The sequence below is a fragment of the Euprymna scolopes genome, chromosome 15 (assembly GCF_053919585.1).
Source record: "Euprymna scolopes isolate OS-2025 chromosome 15, ASM5391958v1, whole genome shotgun sequence".
NCBI classification, from domain to species: Eukaryota; Metazoa; Mollusca; class Cephalopoda; order Sepiida; family Sepiolidae; genus Euprymna; species Euprymna scolopes.
Window position 1 is genome coordinate 108,009,200 of NC_136496.1, and position 15,854 is coordinate 108,025,053.

Genomic DNA, 15,854 nt, shown 5'->3' on the forward strand with positions numbered 1-15,854 from the left:
GCTATACACCTACCTGCATTATTTAATAAAAACTATACTCCTTCTATATCACAGAGATAAATTTAGTCCCCCAAACAGCATCAATATTTTGTTTTGCTCCTAATGTAACTATCACTAGACGTCACATCCCTATTATGTTACCTAATATCTTCTCTCCTGATGAGAAGCATTAGACTTCGAAATAGCATGGTATAAAGAGTCCCCACTTAACCTACATCTCTAATTAATGTATAGCCTCATTGAATAAATGATTATATATATATATATATATATACTAGCATGGGCGCCCGGCGTTGCCCGGGTGTTTGGATGTGTATGTTGAGCAAAAAAAAAGTGGTAGTAGGAAGGCAGGCTCAACCCCGCACTGCAAAGGAGGAAAAGAACGGGGTAAAACCTAACGTTTATGCTGTTACGACCACCGCCAAACCGGAAGCGACATTTTTAAAAATTAAGGCTAGACAATCTAAAGGAGAGGATAACTTTCAAAAATATCGGCGAAAAAAGTGACCCCACCCCTGTAGAAAAGTGCCTAGTTGAAGGGGAAGATATTAATGTTTTTAGCCAATTTTTCGATATTTGTCATATCAAAGATCGAACTTTAAAACGATACTGATCTTGGTAAAATCCGTCGCCTCTATTGAAAGTTTAAAGCAGACATACAAACAGACATGCGTACATACATTTATATATTGGTAACTAAAAATTTTCGACCCAAACTGATGAAAAAGCTTGCCCTATCTCTGAATACCCTTTATGTCAAATTTCAAATATTTAGACCAAAAATTGTCTGAGTAATTTGGAAGAGACCGCAGAGGTCAATTTTTTTAAACTTTGACCCCTATTATGACCCCTTAAAATTTATTGTTTTGGGCTCAAATCAAGTTATTAAGTTAGATCCATGTCCAAGGAACCTATATCTAAAATTTCAAGTGTGTAGACTCCAAATTGTCGGAGGAGTTTGGTAAAGTTCTCAAAGGTAAAATCGTTGAACTTTGACCCCTTAATCCCCAAATTTCTGTCCAGAAACCGATCACATCGATTTTCCCAAATCTCAGTAACCTGTATATCAAATTTCGAGTCTGTAGACTAAAAATTGACAGAGTTATTGCGTAGGGAAATATACACAACACACAAATACACAGACACACAAATACACAGACACTTTCACACACACATATATATATATATATATATATATATATATATATATATATAGTTTTATGGGGTCATTTTCTTTCTTTATCGATTTCTATATAAGCTCTAAAGCAATTTGTTGAGCTTTGTATTATCCTGATAAGTCTCCTCTTAAAGAATTGATCTTATTCTTTTCCTTTTTCTCTCCCATATATTTGTCTACTATTATATAAAAGGAACTTTGTGTGTGCGTGTGTGTGCGTGTGAGAGAGAGAGAGAGAGAGAGAGAGAGAGAGAGAGAGAGAGAGAGAGAGAGTTCCCCATAGACTCGGAAATGGCGGGGCCGATTTAAAAAAAAAATTTTTTTTTAATTCACACAAAAGTACTTAATGTGTTTGGGAGTGTTATTACGTAGGTTTTGTATCGGAATACATCCGATAGGTATCGGAAATCAATAATCGAAAAAAATCCGATGAGAGAAGGAAGAGGCGATGTTAACACTTTTATATAACTTCACATCACAAGTGCAATTGAGAAGTTTTATCACGGAACAAGCAGAAAGGCCAGGCATATAAAATTAACTGTAGATTCTTTTATACGACAGGGGTGCGTTCGAAATGAATGTTTTAGGACACAATTGAATCATGATATTTGACTTTTATATGCTTAATCTTTACGTGAAGTCATTATTTGTGGATAATTTAATAAAATCAACAGTGGATTATCTACAGTGCAATGTAGACTACAATGTATTATGAACTAAGTCACTGCACGGAAGCGTGTGAAGCTTCCTCCTGGTGCACTACAATGCGTCCCTAACTAGAGCAGGCAATCAATCGATTTGATTCAAAAATGGGCGATTTCACTGATTTCGATGACAATAAAAAATATGGGAGTGTGAAATATTCTTTGATCATCATTCAATTGTCGGGTCTCCCTGCTAGTGTATATATAATTTGATTGGATGAAACGGGTAGTAAATACAGTGACATTTCTGGAAATGTCCATAAATCCTCCGAAAAGGCATACCTGGCTTTTCTCATTAATCAATCGCACCTTGTGTAATCCTACTTCAATTTCTGAACTTAATATTTTCTATTTTTAATTTTATACTTTTTAATGTTCTGCATTTTAATTTCTATGATTTTCAAATCAAATCTCATATTTGTTTCTAATGTATATTATGTGTGACCGCAATCGTTAGGATATTGTCGTGTCCGTTTAATCAAAATGAAATATACTTGTTCAAATACTCTGAATAATCTAGTTTAAGAAATTATTATCTAATTATAATTTTCAAGCACTTTTAAAAATACTTAAGGATGGGCAATGTATACGGAATTATAACTAAGGCAGTCAACTAGCGTCTCGACTTCCGCTCGACTGTCATAATGTATTCGCCTAAATTCGATGGTTAATAGTTCTTAATTACCTTCATTTCCTTGGGAATTGTTTGGTTACCTTAATGTAGAGGCTTAGCAAATGGAATAAAAGGTAGTTTCATGGCTGGGTTCGAATCTCATGATCGGTAGGAATTGTTACTCATACACTGATGATTGCGTAAGCATGAACCACTAGTATCTGTAGGTATAAACAATAATTATTAATTTAATTATCATAATAATATATATATATATATATATATATATATATATATATATATATAAGATTATATATGAAGTTGAAAATGTGTCGACCAATAGAGGCATCTTGAAAAACGAGAAATATAGAATAAAAAGGCAAACTGTTTTTAAAACAGTTTGCCTTTTTATTCTATAGTTTTCATTTCTTAAAATGCTTCTACTAGCCGACACATTTTCAAGTTCATATTTGACGAACGTGTGCCTTTCCGGCTTAATAAATAAATTAAAAAAAAAAAACTAGAGAGTTGTACATGCATTAGCAGCCAGCGCGACCTCGATAACATATCTCATCTTGTTTGTCATCATGTGATACAACCGAACCAGGTGTACCTAAAGCTTCGGGGCCCGTGGCGCAGTGGATAGAGACATTGAATATCTACGCTTCCAGGTGAGAATTGTCTGAAGATAGCGGTTTCAATCCTACCCAAAGCCGACCAGAGGCTTACTTGGCTAAAACGTGGTGAGACGACAACAACTATGGATGGCAGTAATTGCTGAGAATGCAGTTAGGAGATTCGGAGTTCCTATCCTGTCGCAGTTACTACCTGATGAAGCCCAGATAAATAGTTGGCCGAAATGTCGTGAAACAACAACTAAGAAAGATGAGGATAATAGTTCGCAATAAATAAATTAATAAATAATACTCATCTCAATTAAATAATATATACAGGTGTATCATGAAAGTCTAATATTCAGTGTGGGCAAATACAATTGCTAATTACTTAGGACCTCTCTTCGGTCATGGCTGACAAAACGAGAGCACGCTATCCTGGAAATTTGAATAAAGGGGTTCGGCTTGAGATTCTATGCAGATTTTCGAGTTCGAAGACGATCAGAAGTTCGACAAGATACATCTGAAGACGATCAGAAGTTGCATCGACTGAAGCGTTTTGAAAATAACACTCAAGATAAGAACAGTAGTCTGAAGAATCCAAATAATGTGACTAAACGCTTGTCATGTTTTCCATTGCTAGGTGAGACAATTAATGTTTTTCAGTACTATCTGAATGAAAAATAAATTTAAGTAAAATAAATTAAAAAAAAAATTTAACAGAAATCATAAAATTAAAAAATGAACCATCTCTATACAGGATGGAATGATAAATTTGTTGCTTGAAAGAAAACAACACTACAGCTTTATTTTAAAACTGTTATTGAAAACATCAATTCAGGTAACTTGATTATGTAGTAGAGCTGACATCTATTCAATGTAGCCGCCTTCAGCCTCAATCACCGGCTCTATTCGGGTCTGGAACTGAGAACATGCTTTTTCCACATGTCGGCAGGAGCTTGGGGAATATTCGGTAGATGGCAGTGATCAGGCTGGTTTCGTGATGTTCTCGACGTATGACTAAATGAAGTAGTCCAGCGGGTACAAGTCGGGGGAGGAGGGGGGACCAGTGAGAGAAGAGTACAAAGTCGTAACACTCTTCCTGAAGCCAAGCCTGGGTCTCTTTGCAGGCCGGCGCCGAGTTCTGCTGCCACACTCAGGGTTTGCCAGCAGCCACCTGATTGCACCAGGGGACCATCACACTCTTTAGCACATCTAGGTACACTTTGGTGTTGATTTCAAGCTGGCTTTGAAGATGTGAGGTGGCATGATGTGGCCCTGACTTGAAACCACACCAAAGACCATAGCCGTAGCCAGAAACTTTATTTTCATCACTCTGGACACGTCTCTGTTATTCATAGTAATCCAGCGATGCATGTTGAGGGTGCTGGCAATGGTCCTGTTGTCATAACTTGAATCGGTAGAAAGCATGAATTGTACAGCAGCGCATCTGCAATCTCACTCGAACATTGTGTCACTTTCAGACATGATAGAAGGCTCCTATTGCTCTTTGGATTTGTACACAACTGGCCAACTAGTAGATGGTCTGCAACAAAAGAAGAAAGCTGCTTTTCAAATGGAAATGGAATCATGGCATATTTTCTAGGTCGACAATATTATTTTTATACCTTGTATATAAATTTGTAGTGCATATCTGTGTTGTAAACATCTATTAAAAATTTTAAAGATAGACCACAATATCCATATATACCCTGAAACTACACTACTCCACGTATTGGAATAAGTATATTTCATTTTAATTAAATGGGTACGACAATATTATGGTATTTACGTTCAGATGATTGACAACCATGAAAAATATGAGATTTTATTTGAAAATTATAGAAATTCAGTTAGAAATTAAAAATAGAAGTGATAATAGGGAGTTCAGAAATTGTGCACAGGGTGCACATTGATTACTGAGAAACGCCTGGTATGCCTTGAGGGAGGTAACAACTATAAAGTTATAAAGATTTCAATTAATGTCAGCCTTTTTACCCCCTCCTCATCCAATCAATAATCGATAGTAGATAGAATAAGTTAAGATAATAAGTAAAGATACATAGGAACTTTATTACATTATCAAGTCAATAAGGATTATAGAATGAAAAATAAGGGGGGAAACATCTTTAGGCTATGGCATTTCGAAGCTAAATGCTTTTCGTCAGAAGAGAAAAAGCCGGCATTATACAAATATAAAAGGTACAAAGAAAACACCGACTTTGGAAACATTCAGATTAGAAATAGCAACATTTTGAAATTAGAATTGGAAAAAAAATTTAGGGGGTGGGGGTGGGGTGATATGATGAGTATAAAAGAGGGAAGGGACAGAAAGAAACGATAAAGGCTAAAAACAATTATGCAAAGCAATATATAAAAATTAAATAAGAAAAGCTTTTTTAAATTTATAAAAATATTAAAAAAATTAAATTTATAAAAATATTTTTAAAAATTTGAAAACTTATACATTTTTTTTTTTTTTAAACTTCCAAAAGTTTACAATAAAGTTCCGATAAAAAAAATTTTAATTATAAAATATAAATAAATCAGGACAAAATCAAGGACGGAAGAATTAAGAGAAGAGTAAGAAAATAAAAATAAAAAGAAAAAAGTTTAAATGTAAATCAACTCAAATTCTTGGAAGATAATTCATCAGTAATTAGGTTAACGAAAGTTAATATTCAGTACACTCGTATGCAATATATATCTAATATATAAACGGCTATATATTTATCAGTTGGTCTAACTGTATGTCTGTCTGTTTGTCTCCATATTTTCAAACTCTATCTCCTCCGAAACTAAAAGTTGCAGAGCGGCACTAGGAGCCTCAAATGATTGGTTGGTTATTTTTGTTTTACAGCATATCAACCCTTTTCAGGTTATTTAATGCTGAATCCAAAGATTTTGAAGAAAAATTTTTTTAATAAATATCTTTGTTGTTTTCACGTCGGTTTCTATTCAACCCATAGTTGGAACCCTAACGGGTACTACCACTCCGGGTCAGAGTGGACCTGGGAGCAATGATAATTAAAGGGTGGCTCCACACTCCCCAAAGCCCACAAGCTGGGGCCTCACCACTGGATATAGTTTAAGGTCATATCCAGGACCCCCATTGAGGGACTTTTACCTTCAGCAGGGGGGCAGTCAGCGTATTCTAATGCCCCACCGACAGAGCCTCAAATGATTGGATTTGTTATAGGCTATTATTTTATGGGTACTAAGCCGGTTAAAATTGTTTTAAAGGGGTCAAAAATGGATCAAAATTGAAAAATTATTAAATATTTTGTACATTAATCTTAGTTTATTTTTAATTTTTAATCAGTTTATGTGCATGCCACATTGATACAGTGGTAGCGTTATCATTTTTGATTGCTACAGGTTGGGTTTTGATTCTAGCTGATCGCACCTAAATAATTTATTTTGTACTTTTGAAATCACGACTCTATAATAATGTATACGAAATATGGATAAATTAAAATATCATATTTAATGCCTGGTCAAAGCTGCCCCCCCCCCGCTAGTATATATATATATATATATATATATATATATATATATATATATATATATATATATATATATATATATAAAATCAAGACAATTGTGTAAGTTCTTGTGCATCTGTATTTTTCTCACCACTTTGTGACTCGCTCCTTATTTTTGTTATTTAGAACTAATAGATTATTTATGGAAATAAAAAAATGCAATAGTATTAAAAGAAACTTTTTAAAATCCCTATTAAATATTATTTTAATTACTATTGCATAAAAAACTAATTTAATATAGTGAAATGAATCGATGTAAAATGTTTACTACTAAATAACACAGAGAGAGAGAGAGAGAGAGAGAGAGAGAGAGAGAGAGAGAGAGAGAGAGAGAGAGAGATTGGAAAAGAGAAGGGGCCAAGAGAAAGGGAGGAGAACAAAGACAAGCGAACGCCTAGATAGTATTTACTCTCTTCTCACCTTCTCCAGACAATGAGTATGTAGAGGTTCCCTCTCCTTGTATTCGTCACGTAATCAGCATTCGATTGATGTGTGGCCTTTAGCTTCTCATTAATTATTAATTTAAGAATTTAGAAAATGTATAATAATCATGCAATCTAGTTGAATACACATATTTAGTAATATTAGGACGACTGAATGGGAAATGAGAATCGGAAAAATCGGAACCTTTAGGGGTATCGGAAATAAGTATCGGAAAAATTTGTGCCTATTTACTGATGCCAAAAAACAATTCCTTTTAATTATTTATTTATTTTTTATTTGATTTTGTTTAAAACAAAATCTTCCACTGCTGGTAATAATAAAATAATCAATATTTATTGATTTTAAATATCAGAAAAGTTCAAATCTACATCCCCAACAAATGTGTTTTTACATTTGAGAAAATATTTGTACATTTAATATGTTTTATGATAATTAGAAAAAAATAACTTGGTAGTAAAATATTTAAGGATTTATAAAGAATCAGAATCGGTAATTGTATTGGAATCGAGAAAAATATTGGAATCGACACATCATTAATATTTAGTACTTGTATATTTGGTGTTTCTTAATCCAATGAAGCTGCACTGTTTATATGATACTGCTTAATAACAGCTATAATAGTATTACAGTATCACTTTTTTATTCATACTAACATTATTGGCTACATATATGCATACATTGTTGGCTACATATATACATACATTGTTTAAGTGGAACTTTATTCAAAGTCCAGTATCATCGAGTAATTATACATTTCTTTTTTTTTTCATACATTATATACAAATGTATAATGCACCGATAATACTAGACTTAAACATGTGCATATGGATATGTGCATATATTAAATTATGTATGCACATATGTAGCCAATAATATTTGTATAAATAAAAAAATGATATAATAAACTTATAGTTATCAAAAAAAAAGATTAAAACTTTAAACACTTAGTCCCTAAAATAAATGTGGAATTGTTGTTAAGTGTTGAGACATTATGTTGAACAAAGATGGCGGCAGTAAATCAAATCGGCAAAGAATCAATGCAGTCACGATCCCAAGTGTTGAGTAATTCTTAGTAACAAAGATCGCGGCGAAGAATCAATGCAGTCACGATTCAGTTGTTTCAAGACAGAGGTTGACAGCGAACTGAATTGAATCCAAAATTCGATATTTTTTATAATAAAGTTTAAAGCTTCTGATTGGTTGATTGTCCTGATCGTAAGTTATAAGCAAGATCGTCGGAATCATTGGGTCAAACCCTCACTGGCAATCAAAAACATTTTAACAGTTGTGATTGCAATAATTTTAGCAGAAAGTAGGATAGACTGTTGGCACATCTGGGCTGGTGCATCTACCACTAGTCTATGATAAGGTTAAAAAAAGGGTCTCCAATCTAAAAAGTTCTACTTTGTCAGCTAAGCTCCAACCCCTGTCCCATCTCCACAATATTGCATCCCTGTGCCTGTTTTGCAAGTACTTTAATGGAATGTGCTCTGATGAATTCATTGCACTTACATATCTCCAACAAAACCACTTAGCAACAAAATCACACCCTTTCACTTTTGATGTCCCTAAATGTCATACAGCTTTCTACTCCCATAGCTTCTTCCTCAGACCAGCTAGAATTTGGAATTTCCTACCTGTTACCCGTTTCCTTGACTGTACTGATATGCAGAAATTCAACTGTAACGTAAATCAACATCTTGTTAATCTTTCCTAGACATGGCCCCAAATAGTAGTCCCTTACGTCAAAGTGGTGATATGCCTTGTTTGGGATGAAGGCGAGTAAAAAGAAAAAAAAAGTTGCAAACCATTTGATAGCCTTGTGACGAATTTTTCATAATCTATTTTTATTATATTTCATTACTTGGCAATCGTCACCAGACCGTATAAATCTAAAGATTCTATTGTTGGCATTGGTTTCCATGATATTTTTCTAGTCAGAATTCTTTCTTGAAAGACATTAGGTACTTACGTTAGAGACCACGTGACAGTTGCCAAACATACTAAGTGAAAATGATTTTTGTTGTCAGTCCGTGTTGTTAACTACTTGACCACTGTCACCTCTCATTACATGGAGAATAAGTAATTCAAAGGTAATATCTGTTCTGTCTTTATTAAGTCAACTAGGAATCCTTCTTGACTGAAGCAATTTTTATTTTTTTGCTTCAATCCAAAGTGTCCATTTTTAGAAAGCTGGATTTTTCACAACATTAAAAAAACAAAAAAACAAAAACAAAAAAAAAATGTGTTTGTATGTTACTATACTTCCTGAGTTTTGTTTTACGCATCTTTCACGTCAATTAATTCCTTTGTCCTCCTTTTTTCCATATCGTCAATGTTCATTATAATGTGTGTGTGTGTGTGTGTGTGTGTGTGTGTGTGTGTGTATGCGCGTGTGTGTGTGTGAATAACTTAATTAATTATCTTGTCTTCGTTTTTTTAATGACGTAGCAGCCTGAAATGTTCGTTATAACTATAGTGCGTGAATTTTCTTTTAAATTGAAATCACCCCTGACAAAGCATGAAGCCACTTGATGTCAGGAGCTAAAAAAATACCACTGCAAGGTCAAAAACTTGCCAACGATGAGTGTTAGATGGAATAGATTCCGACTCAAAAGCAGCAATTCTTTCCTCTTTGTCAGAAACATTTATCCTAGAATGTGAAAACTAAAGACACTTGAAAGTTACACGGTTGACGAAATTACCTTTTTTTTTTTAGCAATTTCTTCTCCATTGGTAACTCATTTTGCACAATTCTCTTTATCGTTTTTTTTCTTCTTCCACTGTGTGCGTGAAGTGGCACTAACTATTCGGGTTTAACCAGCTTCCTCTGCAGGAGAAAGTTCCATGGGAGTATGAAATTCATAAACGGTCCCCAGTCGTCGCATGTATATCCCCGTTAGGAAAGATGACGACATTAGGTTTTTACAACTCTTGGCGGGCGGTGTCGATATCCTCCTACATACAGCGCCTGGAATTCCCAAATTAGTAATGACCAGGCTCAACGTTGCTTAACTTTGATGATCTGACGGGTACCAGTGCGTCAACGTGATTATGCCGTATATTCCACTGTCGTGTTATATCTGGTGATTCGTCCAATGGTCACTGTCGTATTGACTCTGATCGTCTCATCAGTTTACCTAGGCAGATATAGCTTATTACCTTGTACAGAAGACTAAAACGATTTTAGAGGGACATAAATCGTGCAAGAGAGAGAGAGAGAGAGAGAGAGAGAGAGAGAGAGAGAGAGAGAGAGAGAGAGAGAGAGAGAGAGAGAAATTAAAAATCTATTTAACTTTCTAATTAATTAAGACTAAGGATAAATGGTGGACATAGTAAACAGACAACTTTAGGACAGATTTTAATCTCGTGCTTTTAAATTTTCATTTCAGTTATTACCGCATTATTGGCGATTTGCCTCACCTAGTGTTCCATAGAAAACTCATTTAAAACCCTTTGTTTCCCCTCGACACACGTGACGTCATTTATCATCTCGATTAATAATCATTTGTTTTTATTCTACTTTGACTTATTTAACCTGATACCTTTCTGTTACCTTTCATGGAAACTTGTTTATTTTCATAACTTCGTGTCACTTCGATCTACGCTTAGTTCAATCCTTGTCAAGATGAACACTAGCTGATGCAATTGCCATCTAACACAGAGGCTTACATAATGTAACAAATCGACATTAACGAAATTATTGCAGACCTATTATTTGTTGCACTAGTTTACACCCTCTGTCAAAAAAGCGGGGGGGGGGGCCTATGCTTTGCCAATGTTCGCCCTAATATTTGTATAAAATCATATAACTAAGCGAGTAATTTAATTTTTCATATGTAAATTTTGATTATAATAATTTGTGATGATTTAAAGTAAAAAAAGAAAATAAAAACCCACCCACCGTTGATTTTTGATTGCGAAAATGACAATAATAGAGCAACAAGCAATACAGCAATGCAAAGTAAGTCCTTGATCCAGTTTATTCATTTTAAGAACGATAAAATCTAAATAAAAACACCAGAACAATAGAAGAATGACTAATGCAGTAATAGAAATGAAAACCGATTCAGTTTATTCACTTTCATAGAAAAAGCCCTGCATAAACGCCATCAAACAGTGTGCCGTCATGACCGCAGCTATCTTTTATTATATTATGACTTATCGATGGGGCAAAAATGAAAATCGCTCCCATCAAGAAGGATTTTCTGTCTGAGGAAAGAAACGATACTATAATTTCATACTAAATATTAACCCCACATTCGCCCTCCTGACTATTTTTGTTATTACTGAATCCCAAAAGAGTGAATATTACACAAGAAAAAAAAAGGTGATCAGATACTGTCCAAAGCAATGCCGAAAAGAAGAATATTGCAGCATTGTGGATGTGTTTTGCATAGTTTCTGCCTTTTAGCAAAATACAGCGCTACAGATTGTTTCAATTTTAGCTGAAAGCACACAAGTCATTTTTTTTTTACTTTTCAAAGTTCAATCTAATAATCAGTAGAACATTTGCTCGATAATGATAAATACTAAATCTACATGAATTAAAATATCATATTTAAGCGTATCTTACAACCGGGTAATATACTAGTAATATGTATATATATAAATAAAACTACTTTATAAATTAATATACGAAAGTATAAATTTATGCGTAAACTTCAATTTCAATCAAAATTCATGAAATCATTTGGATTCTAGAACATGTCTAAGGCTTAAGCTTAAGGGGTGTTAAGAAATTACTTCATTGATGTCTAATGATTATGGATCAAATTTAATGCAAATCCGACATATTTGAATTTTCAACAGGGAAGTTGTTACCATATTCTCGCTATAATCTCTTTATAATACTCTAAAAATCCGGAGAATATTTATTAATTCATGTCTAATATCTATCGTCAAAAATTCATAAATTGGAATTATTTTCATTTTAACAAAGTGTTTCCATTGCTTTTTTAAATCCCCTTTGCATAAAGCTAAAATAAATGCAATATAGCACAGATTTGGAACATGTCTAACAGCTGTGTTCCAAAATCCATGATGATTGGTTAATTAGTTGTGTGAATCCTGCACACGCAAAAATATAAACATTATTCAAGCACGTCTGATTGAACACGACAGAGTTATTCTTTTTTCCGATTTTTCTGGATATCTTTTCGATTTTTTTTTTGCCGACATTTTAGCAAGTCATCGTCACCGTTGGATTGACTTGAGTTACTTTCAACGCCTTTGACTTTTTTTTTATTTCAGTCGGCATGTTGTATAAAATGGCGCCCAATAGTTGTTGGTCAGCCAAATTTTACTCAAGCGCTTTCTATTTGTGCGTCCGATTATCATCAGGAGCGGGAGCGATTGTTGTTGTTGTTTTTCTTTTCCTTTGAGGCTTGGTGTATATAAAACATACCTAACTTTCTATAGAAATAGTTAGTAGTTATGAATGTTTTGTAGATTATTGTTCTGATTTTATTTCTGTGTAAAATTAATGTAGAAATAAATATGGTTTTAAATGAAGTGAAGGGACGAAGGTGGAAACACGTATTTAGTATGAATTGGTTAATGGAAAATAATACACAGAAAATAAGTCCCATTCCATGCTAAAATACACTGATACTGCTAAATGCTAAAGCAAACAATAGACTGAACACATTAACATACATATATACATATTAGGTTAGTTAAAAAATAATGTTTTTTTTTAGTATATATATAACTGATAAAAACGACATTTTTTGCACCAACCTAATAATATTTCCATTCTTCAGACTATTGTCATCCTGAGTGTTTTTTTTTTCACAATAATCTATAATATAAATCTCACCTGTCTGTTTAAATGTATGTATATATGTATATATGTATGTTTATGTGTCTCGCCAAAAAAACTTTTGACAGAGGCGACGGATCCTTACAAGATCAGTATCATTTGGAAGTTCGAGGTCTCGGACGACAAATATCGAAAAATTGGTCCAAAACATTAATTTCTTCATCCTAAACTCGGCCGTTTTGTACAAGGAGGGGTCGATTTTTTTTGCCGACATTTTAGCAAGTCATCGTCACCGTTGGATTGACTTGAGTTACTTTCAACGCTTTTGACTTCCGGTCGCGTCATGGAAACATCGACTAAGACCTCAGATTTTCTTTCACTTTCTTTTCCGCCTTTGCGGTACGGGTTCAAGCCTGTCTGCCTATCACTTTTTTTTATTACTAAACATACCTCTGTCATTTTGAACGTGTTCTTCTGTCCGTGCACATGTTCTTTTTTATAGTCCCTTTCTTTTTCGCTATCGTGACATCAGATCGCATTTGCAAATGTGCGTCCACGCTCTGTTACACTGGTAAAAAAGAACGAGAGATAAATAAAAACCTGGCTGAAGATGTATTAGTTTGGAAGTCAATTTTGGAAAACCATCTAACATATGCCAACATGTAAAATAGACATTAAAACAAATGTAACTTTGGTTTGATTTTTTTACGGCATATCAACATTGATTGGGTTATTTAATGAAAAATCTGGCAATTTTGGTAAAATTTTATGCATAAAAGTTCTTTATATATTTTCAAATATTTATTCATAGTGTTTGGTTTGGTTGTTTTTTTTTTAAGGAAAACTTATTTTTGGTTTTGGGTTTGCAGAACATGATCGAGTTTGACAAAAGGAAAGGGGGAAAAAGCAATAATGTCAATGTTTTGTGCATTTAGATCAGGAAGCCGTTATCTTCAGACAACCTGATCTGGTAGTACCAATTGAAGATGAAGATTGCCACTACTAGTACTATTATTATTATTATTATTATTATTATTATTAGCGATTTAAAAATGTATCAACAAAACCTTTTTTTTTTAAATGTTTCATGATATAATGTCATAATTGCTTTGCTAATGCTTATTATTTATCTATTTTTATTTACAGAGTAGGAAACGTCTGGAAATAAGGAAGTCGTGACCTCCCGCTCGAGATACGACGACCACCACTTCAACTGCTGCTGCTGCTGCTGACAGTTTGGCTTCGAGTGATTTTTCCAACATGATTGGAATCGTTACGTTCTTCACTTTACGTTTTACACTTTCAAAGTTTATTCTTCTTTTTATTCATTTTGGTTATGATTTCGGTTTAGTCCAAAGAAGGAGAGAACAAAAACAACAAATGTGAATAAAATTGTGCTGAAGTAGCTACAATGACGCTGATGATGGTATTATACCATGGGAGAGTCAGAAAGAAAAGAAAGAACATAAGAATGAAAGTAGAATTCATTCTTTCATTCACTTCTTTTGTGAAATCATTCATCTGTTAATGCATGAAGAAAGAAGATAAAAAGAAGAAGAAAAAAAAAGCCGATAAAGGAAGAAGAATTTGGTCATTTAATAAAATCACGCCTGTTTCTCAATCCGGTGATGCCAAGTCTTTTTTTTTTTTTTTTTTTTCGGGTACTCTAAAACATGATTTGTAATCCTAACACTAAATTAAAAAAATAATAAAATAAATGAATCACCTGATTGTAGACGGAAGTGATTCTATAAAATTACCAAAAATTTATGACTAACTACTACAAATACCTGCCTCCCCTCCCAAATAAAGAAAAAAAAATCTTTTACACCCACCAACCCCTTAAAAATACACAAAACAAAATTTTAAACATAATGTTAAAATAAAAATTTACTCAATGTTGAACCCATAAACATTTTACTAATCCAGAAAATTGTTATATAAAATATTATTTTTAAAGACGATTAAAATGAATTCAATATAAACTTAAGTAATTAAACACTAGTTATGTTTAGGATTGCTTGCATGTACTCACAAAAATCAAAAACAATACATAAGGAAGTGAACTGTCTGTCTGGCTGTTTGCTATGAACTGAGAAACTATTTTATTTGGTTTCAACTAGTCAAAAACGATCAAAACAAATAACACCAAAGACGTTTTTGATAATAAATATAAGTGGTCAAAATTATACAAAAACAAGGCTCATAAAATAATAAGATGACTATAATGATCAGGGCTGTGACAACAGCATATTCTTCTCATTGTTTTGACTCTCGAGTATATATCCGGCACAGTTAGACACAGTTAATCAACCGAGAACCACATTACTCTATAAGTAAGGCATCAACGGATACACACTCGAGAGTCAAAACAATGAAAAGAATATGCTGTTGTCCTAGCCCTAATAATGATGCAGATACAAGATTTGTGTTTATACTACCACAATTACTCATTAAATTCCATGATTCATATATATATATATATATATATATATATATATATATATATATATATATATATTGATTATAAAGATTAATAATTATAAATAATGAATTAGTTTCAACAGGAAAAACAAACAAAATCCTGTATATAAATATATATATATATATATATATATATATATATTGATTAAAGATTAATAATTATAAATAATGAATCAGTTTCAACAGGAAAAACAAACAAAATCATATATATATATATATATATATATATATATATATATATATATATATATATATATATATAGTGATCCACATACAGTACTATTTCGTTGTTTCACAGCTCATCAGTGCGGCTATATATGACAACAGGTTTTTAATCCAAATCTGAAGATTTTGTTCCCATTACCGTTTATTTCTTTCAGCATGATAAAATGTTCAATTCTTGACAGCACCGGTTTCATAGCGCAGAAAAAAATCATATAAGGATAATAATTATAATAGTTATATGATTGCTTCTGCGCTATGAAGCAGATGTTGTCAAGAATCGAATA

At 33.1% G+C, this 15,854-nt stretch overlaps 1 protein-coding gene across 3 annotated transcripts in view; it reads left to right on the forward strand.

The window, feature by feature from the left end:
- Positions 1-14,524, forward strand: part of LOC145294057 (regulator of G-protein signaling 7-like) — a 728,168-nt gene extending 713,644 nt beyond the window's left edge. For all 3 annotated transcript variants that reach the window (XM_080141054.1, XM_080141050.1, XM_080141052.1), the window contains one exon: positions 14,008-14,524. In XM_080141054.1, the coding sequence (XP_079997180.1) occupies positions 14,008-14,040 (33 nt within the window). In that variant the 3' untranslated portion in view covers positions 14,041-14,524. The remainder of the gene's footprint in view (positions 1-14,007) is intronic.
- The last annotated feature ends 1,330 nt before the right edge of the window (positions 14,525-15,854 follow it).